Genomic DNA, 20,343 nt, shown 5'->3' on the forward strand with positions numbered 1-20,343 from the left:
AACAAGAATGACATGAAATGATTCATAATTGCAATTGTCAAAATTTATTCTACAAAATCTTTGTGGCGACATCCATAGACTCTTTCCCCAACTTGTATATCCATCTCAAGTCACGTGGTTCCCAGTGTCCCCATATTTTCAAGTATAAGTTCTGTATTAATCTATGTATAAGTTCTCGGGCCCTGCTAGGAGTAGCATCTAACGAAGAGGGCACTTGTATACCATCCATCCACACATCAAATCTATGGTTTGAGAACTCTAAACGAAACGTCATCACTCTCTTCTTTGATTTTGTCACAGTTATATATTTGTTATTATCTATGGCCACAGTTTTACACGATACGCATGTCGCGTGTTCAATAAAATACAATTGAATAGTAGTGGTGGTGAATATCTTTTTGGGAGTTTAGTTGGATCATCATAATTTTAATTTATGATCATAAATTTGACAGTATATTGGATTTAGGATTAGGTTTTTGACAGCCGTCTGTAGTTGGGTTGGATGTTGGATTAGTCTTACGTTTACGTTTAACAAAATGGTAAGTTTTACCTGAAATTATAATAATGAAAATGTTTTGAAAATATGTTTTTAGTCATTTCAAGGCAAAATATCAGCGTTAATGGCACGACCCGGCCAAGATCCTGTTTCTAAAGATGACGTCCCCTGGTGGTTGAAATTTGGTGGCAGGGGGGTTGGTACTGTAGGAGGTGCTAGTAAGTCTTTAATTAGGAGAATGTAATGATTTTTTAGTAAATTTGAACCATTTATTTTCTAGTTGCTATTTTTTTGGGGGTGTGGAACTGTACAGGAATACTAGGTGCAAATATTGATGCTCTGATCAGTGGTGTGTGGCAAATTCTAGCGGGTTTTGTAGTGATTTGTTGTGAAGCACCTTGTTGTTGTATGTTTATAGATCATGTACAGAGATTTAGTGACTGGATTGACAAAAGGCCCTATTGGAATCGAGCATTGGGATATGTAGTGTGAGTAAGATCTGTAAAATTTATCACAGTTGGATTATATTGAGAGTGATTTATTACAGTAAAAGATAAGTTCTCTAATGCTTTAATAAGTTTTACCAAAAGTGATAACAAAATTATTTTATAAAAACTGATCAAAACTACGTTTTAAAATTTCGCTTTTAATGGGCTGTAAGGGTATTGTTTTTGTCTAACTTTATTTCAATAAACTGTAATTATTTACAAGTTCCAAAAATTTTATATACAATATAATTAATATGCTGGTGAAATACAGCTTGAAAGACTACTAGAAGACAAATAAGTATATTTAATGTACTTGATTGAGATTAAAATTAAACTTAATATTTATTTTATTTTTAAAGAATAGATTATGTGACATATTTTTGTTGAGTGTGCCTAAATAACAGTACAATTGATACATTTACATAGAAGAATATTTTTTTGAATAAAATTTTGTGAACCTGCATTTTAGAAAAATGCAGGTTATTGTTAATTATGTATAGGTACTTACACAAACATATACAATGTGTTCATGGATGGGTTTGAAAAGAGGGAAAACGTTTTTTGCTTTTGGTCAAATATAGAAAAATGTTTTAAGTTTGACAACAAACAAAGTGCCCTCTACAAAGAACTGATTAGAAATATGGTAATTGATTTTATCCAAAAAAAACGATGCTATTTAAATATTTAATATCCACAGGGTGTCCACATATTGTCTTAACCAAAATGACAAAAAGTTAATCTAAAATTGTGGCATTTTGGGGAACAATGATTGAGAGTAGTTTATTCCATATTTTTATTTCTGAAAAATTTGTATGCTCTTGTCAAGAATATAAAAATTCTGTGTAGGTAAAGTCCTTATTTCCTGAATTTTTTCCTAATCACTTAACAAAAAAGTGCAAGTTACCTACACAGCAAGGAAAAATGGAAACATCAAAATGGGCCCATTGCTTCTAAATTTAGAAAAGCGAAGTAAATTTTAATTGTCAACAAATTTTCCTAATAAATTTTTTTTTTATATATTGTACGAAAAACACAGTTTATCTACACAGAAAATTATTTATTTGTTCCCCAATATGATTTCCGCACAAAAATTTTCGCAAATGGTTGGATGCCCTGTATATATTAAATTTTGGAAACGGATTGGCTATTCATATGTTTCTTAAATGGCACAATGTACAAGGTTTGATCAAAAAGTAATGGGAATTGTTTGTTTTCTCAAAGTATTTATTTAATCTTCAATTTTTATCCCAACCCCTTCAAAGTAGCCCGCCTGTAATATTATACACTATGCCAATGTAGTTTCCAGTTTAAGAAAGTTACAGGGGTCATGTCTGGAGGGTGGTCGCGGGTTCACAACGTTGTTGTGTTGTACTAACTGTTGGATAAGCAAAGCCATATGCGCCGGTGTGTTGTCGTGATGCAAAATCCATGAGTTGTCTCTCGTATTCTTGTAATTTTCTTCTGATTGGTAAACTTGTGGCTGTGACATAGTATTGTCACCAAAGGTCTTTAACATATTGAATTGCTCGCTAAACACAAACTAAGTCTAGCAGCTGCCTAAAAATGTGCAGGTACGTCACTGATAGTGCTACCAATACACAAAAAGAGAACAGTTGGAAAGAGAAGATACAAACACACGTAATTTGAAAATTCCCGTTATTTTTTGATCATTTAGAGAGTGCTAAGGACAAAATCGCTCGTATTTCTAATTTCTTAACAGGGGTCCCCTGTGTATGTTAGCCTAATCAAAACTATGAAAGTATTTTTACATCTGAAACCAATGTTTTTGACTTTCTTAAATTTAAAATACGAATGTTTTCCTTCTATTCAACGCCAACCATGATACACTACTATGTATGTGTATCAAATTAACTATATAAATGAAAACTAACCTCTATAGCAATTTTTGTTGTAAAGTATACAGGGTGTGATTTACTTTTATGATTAGGACTTTAACCATCGATAGATTCTTCTTCATTCTTTTTTTGATTTTATTTATTTTTTCTAAAACTATGATAGCCATTTGTTTTATATTTATTATGAAGTGTGCGAATTAAAAGCTCTATCGATTTTACAAATTATTGTGAAAATAGATCAATCATAGGCGTCTGCAAGGGGCTCTGCTAATCCCTTTTTTTAATATAATTTCTACGCCACTGGAAATTTTTCAAAATTAATAAATTTTTTTACATTGCGGTTTATTCTGCAGCAAAAAGGACTTACTATTTTTAAATGAAATGCTTGGTTTTTGAGAAAAATGGCTTATGGATTCATTACATGGAAAATAGTTAAGTTTTTCAAACAGAGAAGATTTAAATATATGGGTTCAGATAGATCGTGCTCCAGCTCATTATGGTTTTCAAATTAGGCAGTGACTCGGGGAACACTATCAATGTCGTTGGATTGAGCGTATTTTGGAAATGAATCGTGCCAAACTTGGTACCGGTCCCATATTGCTTGGCTGTCACAATCGCTAGATCTAAATCCCATGGATTATTTCGTTTGGGGATATATTAAAGAAAGTTTGTACTTTTGAAAGGTTAAGAAGAATTGAAAATAATTGTGAAACTTTTAAACACAACCCCAATATGATTACGAGAGCAGTTCAAAGCTTAATTAGGCGATGTGAGAAATACATTGAGGTCAAGGACAACATTTCGAACATTTGTTGTGATACTTTTTCTTTTGTTCTCTATTGTTAATTGTTATTTCTGTTTGTTTCTCAATATTAAATATTTTATTTATATATTACTTTGTTTGAAAATTTCACACGTAATGAATCCATAAGAAACTATTTTTGTCAAAAACCAAGCATCTCATTTAAAAATAGTAACAGACCTTTTTGCTGCAGAATAAACCGCAATGTAAAAAAATAACAAAATATATTAATTTTGAAAAATTTCCAGTGGTGTAGAAATTAGGGGTTAGCAGAGCTCCTTGCGGACGCCTATCATTGATCTATTGATCTATTTTCACAATAATTTGTAAAATCGATAGAGCTTTTCATTCATACACTTCATACTAAATATAAAACAAATGGCTTTCATAGTTTAAGAAGAAATAAATAAATACCAAAAAAAAAAATTGTTTTTCAAGATATCTCTAAAAGGAAGCCTTTGGAAGAAAAAATGTATACTTCAATCACAAAAAGTGAATCACCCTGTATATTGAAGAAAATTATAAATAGTTGTGTCGACAATCTATATTACAGAAACATCAGAAATCGTGATTATAAAGACATGTTGAACAAAATATTGGTTCAGATAACTAATAGCTGTTTTACATTGACAATTTATTGATCAATTAATTCATGAAGTCGCTTCATCAAGAAATTGGACATGTGTAATGAACCAAATCTGCCGTCAAATAACTAATTTTCGTGAATTTCTTCGTGAAGTTCGGAAGTACCAACCCAACAGGTATCCAGCCTCAGAGCAGTAATTAGGTTATGTTATTGGAATATGTAAATAATTGTGTGGCATCATGCTGGTTTTGCATTGTTTTTACTGATTTGTTACTTACAAAAACTAATATTTATATAATATGTGTCAGAACGGTACCGCTGTTGTATCACTATAATTATGAGTGGAAAGGTGACATTTTTGAAATTTATTTGCTTCTTTGATTCATTGATAGAACTGATTCATATGTCAAAAAACTTGACAAAGTCTGTAGCAGTGTAAAATCACACTGTTTACCAATAAATTCGTGAATTAATTCATGAAGAACTTCGTCAATTTATTCATCAATAAATTGTCAATGTAAAACAGCTACAAGAAATAAAAGTAACTGAAATTCGCATTATCAAGACATTACCGTATATTTTCATTTTAAAAACAATAATGTAATAAAACTATCAGTTCTCTTGGAGCAAAAAGGGAAACGGTTAATTTAAATTCTAATTATAGCATTTGTAATTAAGGATATTTCAGCTGTAGTTGAAATAAATATTTCATTCGAAACTGATTGGTATAGAGAGAAATAATATATTTTTATTTTAAACAGACGTTTTCCTAAAAATTATAAAGATAGTACCTAGATACAATTTAAATTTTTTCAACTAGACAGTGTACCTTTGTATATTCCATTAAAACATTCTTTCACAAATAGAGTAACCTGTATACATTGAAGGTCTGTTTATAAGATATGTTAAGAAAGAGTGCATTATAAAAGTGATGTTTTAAACCAATTGCCATTTTTACATTTTTAATTTTCTATTTGCTTTTTAGATTAGCTGTCCCGCCAATAGCAATAGATCCTTCTTTTTCCATTATATTTGGATCAGGATTAATTTTCACCACTGGCATCCTATATGGAATGATGGCCTTAGGCAGAAAGTAAGTAAAAGTATATTTCTGTCGTTACAATTATGTTAATAATTTATTAAGAGTTCATTCATTTAAAAATAACTCATATTACTCAAATTAATGATTCTAACTCAAGCTTAAGCAATAATGTACTAACAAATGAAATCAATTTTTTTTAACCTAGTACAGAATGAATTGGAAAATGTCTGGAAAAAATGAAATGGTGGGGTCCTTGTTCAGTTTTATAGCGGCTGTTTTATATTATAGGGGTGTTTTAAGTGGGACATGTTTATTTTTCATGTTTTTTCGAACATGGCTACAGATAGAAAGATGAATTTTATTACGGGCATTGTTCTAATCATATGCCATTACATTAATATAATTGCCATTTTTTTCCTACATAGAGTTGATATAAGTTACACCATTTATCTCTTCCTTTATTTATTTTTGTTTTCAATAAAGAATTCGAAACAAAAAAGTATTATTCAAATTTCTCTTTCTATTTACAAACTTTTTATGCCTTGCAAAATTTCCATATCTCTTAGTTTTTGAGTAAAAAATGATACTCTCAAGCTTAAACCGTTTACATGATAGTAAAATATTTAAAGTGTTTTCTCGTTCTGATTTATGTATGTACAGTGCACTCCGGTTATAAAGTACCCTCTAAAGAGAAAAAATGTGTACTTTTTTTACCAGAGGTTCGCTATAAAAAAACACCATAAAAATAATATGTATTTTTTATTTGGTTTAGATAAACAACTAAGCTAAGAATAAATCCTAGGTAATACAAAAAATTGCATATGGAATACATAAACTGAAATAAGACCTAAATATGTACATAAATACATATGTATCTAAACATTTTGTTTTATTATTTTTCGGTAAAAAGACTTGTTCTTTTTGTTTGTTGCCTTTTTTTTTACATAATTTTATATTCTCGATGTGCTTCTCAGTTTTTAAAGATTTTTCACATTTTTGTGTTTAAATTAATTCACAATTAATTTTAAGGGATTTTTTTTTGTAAAATTAAGGCTTTATTGTGAAAAATTGTGTACATTATTTTTCATCTTTTTGGTAGCATACGGATTCCACATCGAAAGAACAACTCATCTTTTGGTACTATCCACTAATCGATTCAATTTTTCGTAATTTCATAAGATTGGAAACGCTGTTTAGCCAGGCCATTTTCCATGAATCGGAACAAGTAGTAATCCGATGGAGCAATATCTGGTGAATATGGTGGGTGGGGTAAAACATCCCATTTCAGTCTCTAGGTATTTTTTGACTTCATGAGCAACATGTGGTCGAGCATTATCATGTTAAAAAAACTTTATCGTGCCTTTGCTCGAATTGCGACCGTTTTTCCTTCAATGCAAACCTCAAATGCATCAATTGTGTTTGGTAGCGTTCACAAGTGATGGTTTCATTCGGATGAAGCAGCTCATAGTACACAGCAACAAGCTGGTCCCATCAAATACCGAGCATGAGTTTCGAACCATGAATATTTGCTCTTGACGTCAATGTTGATGCATGAACAAACTCCACCATTTTCTACGCTTAGGTTTATTATAGCGTATTAATTTTTCATCGCCATAAACAATACAATGCAAAAAAACCTTTCTTATTTATTGTTGAAGCAATTGTTCACACATGAAAAATCGTTGTTGAATATCTTTTAGCTTCAATTCTCCAATTTCCTTGCTTTTGAATGATACCGAGTGCATTTAAAGGTTTGGAAACTGTTGTGTGATATGCTTGCAATTTCTCTTCACTCTTTTTCGGTTGACCATGGCGTTCTTTGTCAATTGTATTAAAATCACCGCTTTTAAAATGTCAAAACCAATGCTCATAGGTTTTTATCTGTGTAGTATGTTAACCGTAAGTTTTCAACAGCACTCGATGACTCTTAGCAGCACTTTTCTTTAAAAAATAGGAGAAGTGAAACTTCCCGCAGATGGTGTTTTTGGTTTGTTGGTTCATAATTTGACATCTTCGGAGCTGAGAAAAAATATGTTGTTTACACTTCAGCAACATGTCACAAAATAAAAAGTAAAGCTAAGAAAAGCTTTGACATGAGTATAGTTATAGAAGTGCCCGATGCGATATACCATAAGTTACGCCATCTCTTGTAAATCACTCAAAATTAATTTACAGTTCTAGTACATTTTTGTTGAGCTCCAGTGCTTTACTTCTGATTACACCATACATGAACTGCATATTTGTGTATTAATGAAGTAAATAAATTATCTAGTTTGTTATCTTAATAAAAAGGGAAAGAACATTAATAGTACATTGACCTACAGCATTTTCAATTTACTTGCAATGAACTCGGTACATACCGAGTATATATCTTCATCCTCTGCAATCAATTTGAATAATAAAGGATGGAAATATTCTTAGTGCACACTTCATTTTTTCCAACCATTTCCAGTACATTCTGCATAAAATACAGCCTGTCGTCAATGATTTGTTTTTTTGTTTACCCTTGCAAATTTTATTTGTATCAAGTATTAATTTAAGTTAAAGACAAACACTACACATTTATTATTATTTATTTATTTCCATTTATTCCAGCTGGATTTAGTGTACAATATATTTTCTTATAGAGTGTTTATGTTTATATTATATTAAATACCTTGTGGTGTTCCACTTCTAACCTAATAATTTAGAGCCTCTAGACAGGACATGGCAGCGGCCGCATCTCCACAAATGGCTACGTCACCTTCTGGTCTTGGTCATACTGACCATCATACAACACTGATGGAAGATCCTGATGTGTGGCGCCCAACATAAGCATTTAACAAAAAGTATAACCATATATTAACTTCAGTATATGCTTGGCTCTTGCATTTTCATTAGCATGTTAGTAAATGTGGTCCATGCATGGTTTTTCCAGTTAGTGTGTTGCAAAATTCTGCTTAAAATTTAAGAAGTTATATAATTACTTTGTTCTTAAGTAGTTGACATGCAATAATGCCTTCATATTTATCGTGTTGATATTTGTATGTATGAGAAACTTTTACACGGGGTCTCTACACTATACCAAATATTTATTTTAGCTAAAAATGTGTTAGAATTAGACTTATAATTTAAATTTTCTGAATGGATCGAGTTGGTTTATTAATTGACAAACAGGTGGTTTGATTTTTTTAAATAAAATATTAAGAATAGATAGATCATCACAAAATAATGCTAGTTTGTTATACAGGGTGTAACTAAAATTCTGACATAATTTTTCATTACAAATTAACAAAAAATAAGTTCTTATAAATGTGTTTACAGAAATGCTTTATCGAGACATAATGTGTTTAAAACTTTCACCGCTTATAACTGATACAGACATACCTGCCCGATGCCAATCAGTTTTTTTTTACATATATTTGATTTCTCTTTTATGGATTTGGTTATTTGTCATCACAGGTGTGACATCTATACTGGATTTTATTATGCTTTGTAGAGGTCAATGCAATCTATTAAATTGAAATTAGGAATGTTACTCCAAAGAATATTTATTTATTATCTGGAAAGTCATCATATACATTGACTTCATCATCAGTTACTTCTTCTGAACTGCCTCCTCCTGTTTTCTTCTGCTTGTTTCTAATAAAAATTCTTTGGCATCCATGAAATTGCTATTTTTATCTGAAAACTCCATCATATAAAGATTTCTTACACAAGCCTCAATGATTTTACTTCTTCGTTATTTGTTGTCATTGCTGGCAAAAATACCCATACTATTAGAATTAGGTTATAAGCAAGCCAATAAAAGTGCAGCGTCAAGTCTCAAAGGCTAATTCCAAATGATAGTACAATATTTTGTATCTTCATGTCACTGTTGTGTCATCGGCTTCTGTCGAAAAAAAAATGTGTTTGTTTAGATTACAAGAAAACTGCTGAAAGATTTCATTCAAATTTGATAGCAGCTTTAGGGCCGGTACTTTCAGTCTAGATTAAATATACCGTTAACTAATTGGTCTACAAATTAATCCCAGTAAACTAACTGAAGTTTGAAGGATATTAGGTACTATACGGTATTTTTAAACGCTAGGTTAGATAAACAATTTTTAGGTAGGTTGCGCTTCATCCGACATGCTTATTTCATTTTCTTCTTCTTTTTGACATATCATATGATGTAAATTTTGAATGGGAATTTATCAATCACATACACACTAAATAATTTTCTTATTTAACCCAGGATTTGAATTAGGATAGTAGGAAAGACGTACATCGTACACAAATTTTAAATTTTCTTATGATGCATCTCATGTGTCATACATTTTTTGTCAAATCTGATGTATTAATTACTTTTGCTGTGTGATATATTTACTCAAAGATCTTGAACTATAATGGGTAGCAAAAAAAAGAGAAACAAATTTTACTGAGCATGAAATCGGTCTCCTAATGAATTATTGGCAACAGAACTAAAAATAATTGAAAACAAAAACACTGATGGGGTAACTCTTAGGGAAAATAATAGTGCATGACAGAGTAAACTGGTCCATAGCATCAATTTCATTTTACCTACAATGGAAATAAAATATAAAAAGTGAATATATAATATTGTAATATTACATACGGCTATTGCAGATTGCAGATTCAAACAGTTCAAAATATGTTTTAAGATTGCCTGAACAGTGTTTTTGGAAAACTGAAATCTGTACACCCTTCAAAATGATTGATGCGTGTTTTCACTACATATGTACGCATTAACGTAGTCGATCGTTTCCGTCAAATAGCACTCCCAATTCTTTTAAATACATTTTTTTAGAAAAACGTCAATTCTATCAAAAGTATCAAAATATGTTTCCTGCTAAATCATGTTAATCAGTCGGTAATCGCGGCTAGATGCTCCGATTAAATTTAACTATGGATACGCCCACTTTAACCCCTGGTCAGTAGTTGACTGCTTGAAAGTAACCGAAATGAACGGTTAAAGTTTAACAGGGTTATATTTATCTAATCTAGACTGAAAGTACTGCCCCTTATTTAGTGTTTAATTTTTCACAAAAATAAATACATATACACATTTTTTGTTTATATGTATACTGGCAAGTACCTAATATTGAGGTTGGACTTTTTGCCCACAATTTAGTTTTTTTCCAAGATATTTCAAATTGAATTCATTTTTAGATTTATGGAGCATTGAAGGTTTTACAAAAATGCATTTGCATTATTTTCAAGAAAATTGCAATATGTACCTTATACAAGCAATTGTTGCCAAAATTTTCATTATTATTTTTTAAATAATAGAATTCTAAATAGATGATAGATTGCTAGTGATTCCAGGAATCCGATTAAAAAATAAATAATTTCATTCTTCGCAACTTGAAAAAAATCATGTCATAGATAGGTTGATTTCCATATACCTTATCCCAATGCCTATGTCTGAGTTAAATGAGACTTTTTAATTGTCCAACGTTCTTCCGCATTGAATGGTAGGGACACAGTTGAAGTACAGTGTTCCATGTGAAAATCAGCCTTGCGTCAAAATTTAAATTTGTTTAAAACTGCATAAACTTGTCTAAAACCGAGAACTAAAACTGGTAAAAAAATTAATTTCATTAATGCACTTGATCAAGAACGTATAGTGACATCATTTAGTGCAACACAGAACACAATCTGCTTCTCGGCTGTATGCCATACAAATCATACAATTCCCATGTCAGTGGGACGGAACCTAATCTAAAGAAAATGGGATACAAAAATCAAACCACTCTATATTGAATCTTTAAATTTTCTTAGTTTAGAGGCACTCTGGAGATTTTTGTGGTATGTAGATTCAGATAGCAGTAATGGAGCCAGCATTCTACTTATGAATTTCACCATTTCTAGAAGTACCGAGAATGTATTTCATTGTTATGATATACTTTGCATAGCTGCTATGCCGCCTACCAGTTCTGTAAAGTTCCCTTGCACATCTGTTATTACTTTACGTATTTTACTAGCAAAAGTGCTTCGTACCAATGCTTAATTTAAAATTTTGTATCAGGGCATCAGCAGAAGATATGCGCCAGGCAGCAACTGCAGAGAACAGTACAACCAGACCCACTTCCAGTATGCACTCCAACCTTGTCGCTAACGCTCAACCCATCAGTTTTACAGGTTCTCCAGTCTTTGACAGCAATGTTTGATCAGAGACTGTATCATTTATTTTAAATGTTCTGCCCTTCCCATAGACTCTAGTTAAAACAAAAGTGGTATGATAGCAAAATATTTGTGTTAAACTTTAATTTATGCATTATATTAATTCATTTTTTATTGTTGATGGATAGCTACTTTTTCGCAGCTAAAAAAATTAATCAATCCTCATTGACTTTTTATATATCGTCTTCTGGTACTAGTATTTACTGGATTGTAGAACTTCTTCACTTTATCAAATTCTTGATGTCCGTGCAAGTAGTGTGATAATAATTTTGCTTTACATACTGAAATGCTTAAGTTTAGAATAAAACGTTAGTGATGTAATTTTATTTATCTTAAAAATATACTAGTATTTAGATGTTTAGCAAAAATACTTTTTTTTTTCAAGTATTAATATAGTAATTTTAAAGGAGTAATTTATTGAACTGATAAAATTTTATGATAATCACTATAAAAGTATTTTTATGGTTTTAATTGTTTCAATAAATGACGTATAACGAACAGATGGCTGTCTGATATGTAATATTATAAGATGGTCGAAGTTAATAAAGTAATATTAAGTATCGTTAGTAACATTTCGTTTTCACAGGTGTAAATTTTACAATGCTGTGTAATATGGGTAAATTAGTGACTACCAGTCAGTTGCAAACCAGTTCAAGTGAACATTTTTTAAAAATCTTGCGTCTGATCTGATTATTTTATCATATTTTCACAATTTGGGTTTTTAAAATGGGACTGCAACTGTGGTGTATTGCTGCAATTGTTTTAAAAGTGTGTCAGTTAAGACTGTTTAATTTCGTTAATTTTATGTAGTTAGAGACTATTATGTATTAGTTAAATCCTTTTAATTTTGCTCAAATATATTTACTCTCAAAAAATGAAGCTTAGAAAAATTATAGACCAATATTAAAAAATTGAATTAGAAATGTGGCATTCCAGTGATTGTGGTTAGAAAGCTAACAGTATGGCAGTTTTTATTTCATAGATTGAACATATCTTTCACATTTCATGATATCTCGCTAAATATCTCAATTAGTTTCCATCGAAGGAAAATTATTTTGTTATCATAAATGTTATTCTTCGACTGTCGTCATGTTGAAATTCATAATCTATTAGGTAAAAACTGTAATTAGAATTAAAGTTTAAATAGTAATGGTAACGAGGTAAATCACAGCAGTAGTAACGTTAATGTATCACAATATATAATGTGTAATAATGTATTTAAGAAGATAATATCTGTAGAAGCTTCGCGAATGAGTTTGTTGCATGTGCATTCAGGAAAGACAAATATTTACTAGGTAAAATCATGCTATTAATTTTATTATAATGTTTAATTTCACAAAGATTTAATATTGACAAGGAATGTAGTTTTAAGGGGTAACGCCAATCTAGAGGTTCGAAAAAAGGTGATTTTCGAGGAAAAGGCTTTATTGCATATGTTTTCAGGTAGTATTGTGAATTTTTTCAACTGATTTTGTTTCAAAATGGCGGCGTAGATAATGGCAAGCAATGTCACCTTTCAATCAGAATGATGTATGGACAGAAACATTTTTTATTAACAGATGATGTTGGAATAAAAAATAAAATTTTTTTGATATATGTATGTATATGAAAAGCTAGGGAATGTCGTAAGAAAATTAAAAAATATTGTTGATTTAGTGCATTGATTTGCTAATAACAATGAAAATTATTAATCAGTTGAAAAACCCTTACGATGTTCCCTGAATTATGTTATTGTGGAGCTCTGTACAAAATTTCAAGTCGATTCATTGAAAACTTTTCGAGTTATGTTTCTGGCCAGTTAAAAAAGTGGTTTCTCGAAAAGTGCTTTTAAAGATTTTGTTGCCATTCACCATAAGAAATCGTTGTATGTATACCTTCAATCGGCAATACCTGTATAGTCGTTACGATATCAGTTGGAACCGCATAAAAACATTTAACTCATAAACTCTACGGAATCCATAGGCGTCCAGAAAAATTTTGTCCTGTCTCGTTTAGATATACTATATTCCGAGCTATATTCCTTTTTAGTTGACGATATTCTCGATTTTTTGTAAATAATCTTCCCGAAGTGCAACTATACGTTGTGATTCCATAATTACCATAATGTCAAGTTTTTTATGTTTAAAACCGCATTGTGATAAAACATGTCGTAAAGTATCTAAAGATTTATAATTATAGTCAGGATAATCGCTTAATTTATTTTGAATCATGCTTAAAGTAGGAACTTTATTTTCTTTATACATATAAATTGTGCGCCGTATTACATCTTTGGTAAAATCGCCAATATTCTTTAATTTTGTATTTTTCTGCTTCTTTGTACCGTAATTAATAACGTCTCCTTCTTTAATTACACGATAAATTGTCGTTTTTGATATCTTAGTTAATTTGTTATTCCGTTTCCTAATTTCTTTATCACATTGTTCACTATTATCTCTTCAAACATATAATTCATATATATTTAAAATAATACTTTGACTTGGTACGTGTAAATCTTTGTTTTTAAACTTCGAGTTTGTTTCGACGCTTTGGACAAAAACTGGCTCGACTATTTGGAGATTTTCCCTGGTTATTTCGTTATTTTCCGTATCAAAGGGTCTTCAGAAGGCCATGCTAAATTACTAGATAATAATTACATATATTTATTTTAATAACTATTACTCTTTACTGGTTACGATATGAACAAATATTAATATTAACTAATAATTAATAATACGTATTATACCAACAATAAATATACCATGCCAAGCACTGCTCTCTACGGCACTGACAAAGCCAAGTGAACCGCGTTTGACACCAAATTAATTATAGAATACCATGCAAAAAATTATTTACGACCTAGTGGACCAATACAGGTTTGCTTTGATGACCAGCGCGCCGTGGTCCATTCTACATCAGGCACACTAGCTACCGATACCGGACTCGCACAATGGCTATTCGAGTATAAATTATTACGAGACACATCATGGTTAAAGCATATGAAGAAATTTCAAGAGAAATGCAGACGGTCCTGTTTTTTAAGATTCACAGGATCCAATTGATATCGTAACAACTATACCATATAATTGGCTTTCTATATTGATATTTTCTTCACCCTCTTCTTTTCGGTTTGATCCGAGACTCGATCTGGGCTCTATAATAGCTAACTATTACTCGCGTTCTCACATGTTACAATAAGCACTCCTGCAGTGCACTGCGAGTAGTTGCACTCTGCCTCGAAAAAACTCCAGATTTTTCCCCCACCTAAAACTTTTCTCCTACATACTTCACATAATAAAGCATTGTTTATCCAAACATCGATTTTTTCAAAATTCTAGAGTGGTTTTATCCTTTAAGAAATTAAAGGTACAAACTGATAAAAGTTAATGCACATTGAATAAAATGATACTTACGTTTAACTGTAGTAAATGTTTTATATTTGACAATCCATTGCTGCATTTTTTTAGAAATAACTACACATCAGGAATTTTAGTATGTTTGATGTTTACATGAAAGCTAGTCATTTCGACCGAGAAATTATTTTGTGATTTTATACATTTATTTATCGGGTTTTCCTTTAAATACTTCCATTATTTGATTATAGGAGTATGCCTATTTATAATATATATGTCAGTTGCAAGTAGAAGTAATGAGTGATCTTGAAGTAAGCACTATACGTATTGTAACCAGTAAAATTTAAAAAAAAAATTTTCTTAAATAATTTCTTTGTGACAAAATGTTTATAAAGACTTCATTTATACTGATCTAACAGTATTTACTTATTTTTCGAACCATTTTTAGCCATTATTTTTACTGTTTTACTTCTACCTGCAGGTGTGCATTTGTTACCTATAAATAAGATTAACCATGCCTAGTATATAACCTATTGAAGACTTAATTACCTTCTAATGTAAATGTAATTACTGTATTGTTGATAGAATTGTATAATTGATGTTTATTGTAGCAATAAATAAGTCTTATATTGAAGTAATGGTTTTCTTCTGCTTAAAAATTTAAATTTTGGAAAATCTTAAAAAATGTCATTTACTCAGTTAACAATTATAAATTTTATGTCAAAAATTATCAAAAAATACTTTAACATTTTTTTATTATATCTTAAAATTTTTATGTAATCGAATTTTTTTTTAAGTAGGATAAAAATAAAAATTTGATTTTTCATAGCATTTATATATTTCTAAATAATAATATTTAAAGTTTCCAAGTTGAATTGCCAAAATATTAGGCAGTGGTTTATTGTCAACATGCAGATTCCATGGGCATATCATTTTAAAGGGTTTCAAAACTGTTGATATACAAGTTTATTCATATAACATTTTACGTCCCCCCCCCCTTAACTTTTTTATTTTTTGAATTAGACAAAAATAGTTAAGATAAAAGCTGAGGGAATCTTTCTGTGAGTTTATGAAAATAGAAATGATAACTGGGCGTTCCAAAGATATGAACCAAACATGTTTTTTTAAGTGCAACACCTTGTATATTATTTGATTTTCGGAATCTCTGCTTCTTCCTGATTCCAACAATATATACAGGGTGTCCCATAAGCACATGATCAAAAAGGTACTGCGATATTCTTTAGCTCAAAAGAAGACGATTTGACCTAACTTGCATTAAGAAGAAATGTCTGGCTCCTCTGCTATTGATTGTCAAAGTTCTTGAAAAAAAAAAATGTTTTTTGTAATATCTGAAGAATGTTACGATGGATTTTAATGGAACTTGCTGTGGACTTGTTCCTAATTAAGACTCATGTTTTGATGAAGCAACCGCATCCATCCGCCTTGAGATTTTCGTGCTCTTGGTAAAATCTTGTAGCATTCATATTTTTTACTCAAAAAATGTATTCTGTTTCGTTGCGACTTAACAATTTTAGATCGCAGTAAACCTGCCCTTTTACAGGAAGCAGCTTTCTCTAATAATTATGACAATTCTTTTACCTAGGATATCAATATTGAAAGTAAAATGGTCACAATTTTAAAGTATTACTTTAATTTGTATTATTTAACACAATTACCAGTATTTCTCCATTTGTTGTAGATATATCTGATATATATTTTATGAGGTATGCATCTTGTGGGGAATCTTCGTGCAGACTCGCATCTAGTGTGCATGGCATTTTTCTCACAAGAAATATTGCATTCAACAATATCATTTTTTTCATCAACACTAAAAATTATACACCATTTTCAAAGGAGTACAGACAATAATGTTACATCTGTCTATTCGGTTCTATGAAAACATATTTATTCTACATAGCGATTTTGATATTTATTGTTCATGTCTTTCAAAGCAGAATATTAAGCAAATTGTTATATAAATCTACAACATATATACATTGTGGGAATCAGGAAGAGGCAGAGATTCCGAAAATCGAATAATATACAGGGTGTTCCATTTAAAACATAAACATAAAACATAATTTTGGTTCATATCTTTGAAACACCCTGTATAATTTATATTTTCATAAACTCATTAAATTCACAGAAAGATTCCACACAACTTTTACTTTAACTATTTCTGTCTAACTCAAAAAATAAAAAAGTTAAGGGGGGTAAAATGTTATATGAATAACCCTGTACAAGAAATATACATGTCGATTTTGGTGAATACTAGATTATCCTTACAAATGTACACTCATTTTGGTATATCCAAATATGCAACGGGTAGGTATAGGTACGTTTTAATTATACCCCAAATTATATATTCAGCAATTCTGCACTTGTAGGCAAAGATGACCTTACCAACTGGACAAGTGAACTCTGCAAAAAATTATTTAAATAAAGAAACACAAGATCAGTAATGTCACTAAGGTCTAGTACTTTGAGTCTTAGTTAAGACTTGATTAACTAATCAGGAGATTAGACTGTGAATATATTTTGATGAAATAAATCAGTATATGTACAGTCTAATCATGTGATTACTTGACCAAGAGCACTATCACTGAAAAATGAGATGCATCATTGACAAAACACTATAAACGACCATTATAAGCATTAGTAAAATCACTAAGTATTGTCACAACCTAAATAGATTTATATCTAGGCTGTGGTATTGTTATCGCTATCACTGCTGTCAGTTGAAGGCATGATAAATGGTTGTATTTTGTATTATAACTTCAGCTGTTGTATCTAGGTTCCACATTTGCTTTCTTATTTTTGTAAATATAAATGCACTTGTATGAAAATGCTATAGTGGGCTGTGTCTAAAAATGCATAAAGTATAAATTGTATGGACACTTACCAGTACAGTAACATGCTATTAGTAGAGATAAAAAGGAGAAAATCTAATACATTATCATTGGGAAGTAACTAACGATGCAGTAAATTCAATTAATTATCCAAAAAATAATTATATAGCGTAGATTTTGCAATGAATTAGTAACATTGATTCAAAGAAATCGTGATTCTATACTATATTTCTTATCAGAGCCATTTTTCTGCACACATCAATTATGAAATTAAAAAGGAATATTTTGTTTAAAAATTATACATACTACGCCATTTGTAGCAGTGACAGAAGTAGGTTAGGTTAGCAGTGACAGAAGTAGGTAGGTAACTCAAGAAATCATTAACATTTAAATTTATTGAATATGGCCTAAAACATTCACTATATCTCCACAGTTACTCGATAAATCGCCTGCAGAGTCTCCTAATTTAAAAGTTGTGTTAATTCGTGTGACATAAGTTTGTATATTTGCCCAGATTAGTTCAATGGAGTTCAGTTCCCAGTGGTACGGTGGCAACTGTAGAAGTGTAACACCGCGAGTTTTAGCTTCATCCACTATACAGCGTGGACCATTTTGGTTATTATTCAATAATAGTTTCGAAAATTTATGCGTTGTTGCCAGATTTATTAAAAATATTAAAATATTGATTTTTGAGGTTGTTTTTGAAGTTTTTTCTTAGTTATATTATATCATTGAAAAGCCAAAAATATGTTCAGTTTGCCCATCTTAAAATTGATTATGGCCCCCAAAAGCAAAAAGAAAGTCGATGATGATTTCTCACAACCGAAACGTCGCAATGAATATACAGCGAAATTCCTCGAAATAAAAAGGTGTCTTCAGGTTTTAAAAATTTTTCTAAATAAAAAAGTTACAGACGATTTTCGAAAAGGCCACATTTACCGTTTTTCAAAATAACTCAAAAATATGGTAGCCTAAATATTCTTTGGGATATCCCTGGGATATTCTCAGGCTGGTACCTATAATTTATTAACTATGTGGTGAACGAACACGAACTCAATAATGTCGCCATATTGGTCCATTCATAGCGTTGATTTTGGTTTTATGATGCTATTGGGTGCCATTATTATTTCCAGTGACTGTGATTTTAGTTAATGCGTTTGTTATTTCTGTTTAATGTTGTTCAAAATAAATATGTAATTTAGGTGCTCACATTAGATAATAAAATTTGAAAGTTAATTTTATTTTTCTTTTGAATATAATATGTTATCTTTAAATCCGGTGTTTAGCTTTTTACTTAGCTCACACATTTGAATTGGACATTTCATGAAATTTATAGGAAATTACTTTATTATAAGTCAAACCAATTATACCTACAGTATTAAACTCAATAATTTTTAATACTTCGTAAGAAAAATCAAGTGCTTACCTAATATATTTCCACTTTATGACACTATGATGATTTAAAGTAATCCAATAAAGTATATCTTTATAAATAAATAAACATTAATGCGCAATGTAAAATACTTAATTCTTTACAAGAACTTACAAATTTAGGAAATTTATACTTTCATTTCTATACGAAAATTGTAACTCAATCATTTTATTGTTCAACTTAATTGGATTTAAATACGTTTGATAGCTATTGTGCTGGTAAAAATGAAAATATACCGCCTGGTTATCCTCATAATATTCAGACATCCTCAGATAGTCGTGAGGATAGCATACAGTCCAAATTGTATGTCCCTGAGACGCGGGCGGTGGGATTCTGTTTTGTGTCTGGATATCCTCAGGTTATCCTAAGGATGGCGCATGGTCCAAATCATATGTCCCTGGAACATACTATGGGATATCTGAAGGATATTGTCTTAGAACATAAGGCGAGCTTCAAAATTCACGGATGTTTCGAAGCAGATTATCAAAACGTTCGAAACCCATATACGAATATATCTAAGGCAGATTACAACAACACTCCTAAGTAGCTCTGCAAGCCGTAAAAGAATGTTGGTCCAACTTTCCAAAATTCACGGATGTTTTGAAATTCCACTCGCTTCTACAATGTCAAAAGTTGTTCAACACAACGTCTGAAGACACCCAGACGATCGTCGAGCCACCAGGACGACATCGAGCAGTTGTAGTCACCCCAGCGTCATCGGCCAAAGCCTCTCTGAGATCGTTGACGATAGACGAGGAAATTAAAAAATTTCTCCACACTTTTGAAACTTTGAGCAGGATGGATCGACACAACAAGCCGCCTCCCGCAAGATTTCCGGGTCGGAATTAAATCTTTCTAGTTTGAGATAACCAATTACTACCGAGCGACCAGACCAAGCGAGGATGCAAACGTCGCGAGCCAAAATGAGGTGTCGTTAAATCAGACTTTGCAGCATTGCAGCAGCCGTTCTATCCGGATCCATCCTGTAGGCGATTGAACGCGTACCGCGGCATTTGCAGTCTTTCAGACAGGGCACAGTACCTGGCGAGAGTCTAGCACTCACCGTTCTGAAAGAATTCGCATGCATAATATTCTGTTCTATCAAGAAGCATCCAAATAAACGATATATATTTACCTTATTCCCGAACTATTATTAATCTACAAAAAATATCCAAACCTCGAGCTCTAACACTCTCAGCTCCATGCTGAACCAAGCTTCCTAAAAACTTCAGTATCGGCACTCCAAGGTGTCCATACACAGTGAATAAATCAAAGTGATCTTCAGACACTATCAGACC

The 20,343-nt window shown here is 31.1% G+C and overlaps 1 protein-coding gene across 1 annotated transcript; it reads left to right on the forward strand.

Annotated features, from left to right (window-relative positions):
• Positions 1 to 217: 217 nt before the first annotated feature.
• LOC108906186 (calcium channel flower) lies at positions 218 to 13,047 on the forward strand. Its single transcript, XM_018709391.2, has 5 exons — positions 218 to 539; positions 594 to 714; positions 777 to 984; positions 5,214 to 5,321; positions 11,281 to 13,047. Exons 1-5 carry the CDS (start codon positions 537 to 539, stop codon positions 11,420 to 11,422), a joined length of 582 nt encoding a protein of 193 aa, XP_018564907.1. The 5' UTR covers positions 218 to 536; the 3' UTR covers positions 11,423 to 13,047.
• Positions 13,048 to 20,343: the final 7,296 nt, after the last annotated feature.

This window comes from Anoplophora glabripennis, unplaced genomic scaffold (assembly GCF_000390285.2).
Source record: "Anoplophora glabripennis isolate ALB-LARVAE unplaced genomic scaffold, Agla_2.0 scaffold126, whole genome shotgun sequence".
NCBI lineage: Eukaryota > Metazoa > Arthropoda > Insecta > Coleoptera > Cerambycidae > Anoplophora > Anoplophora glabripennis.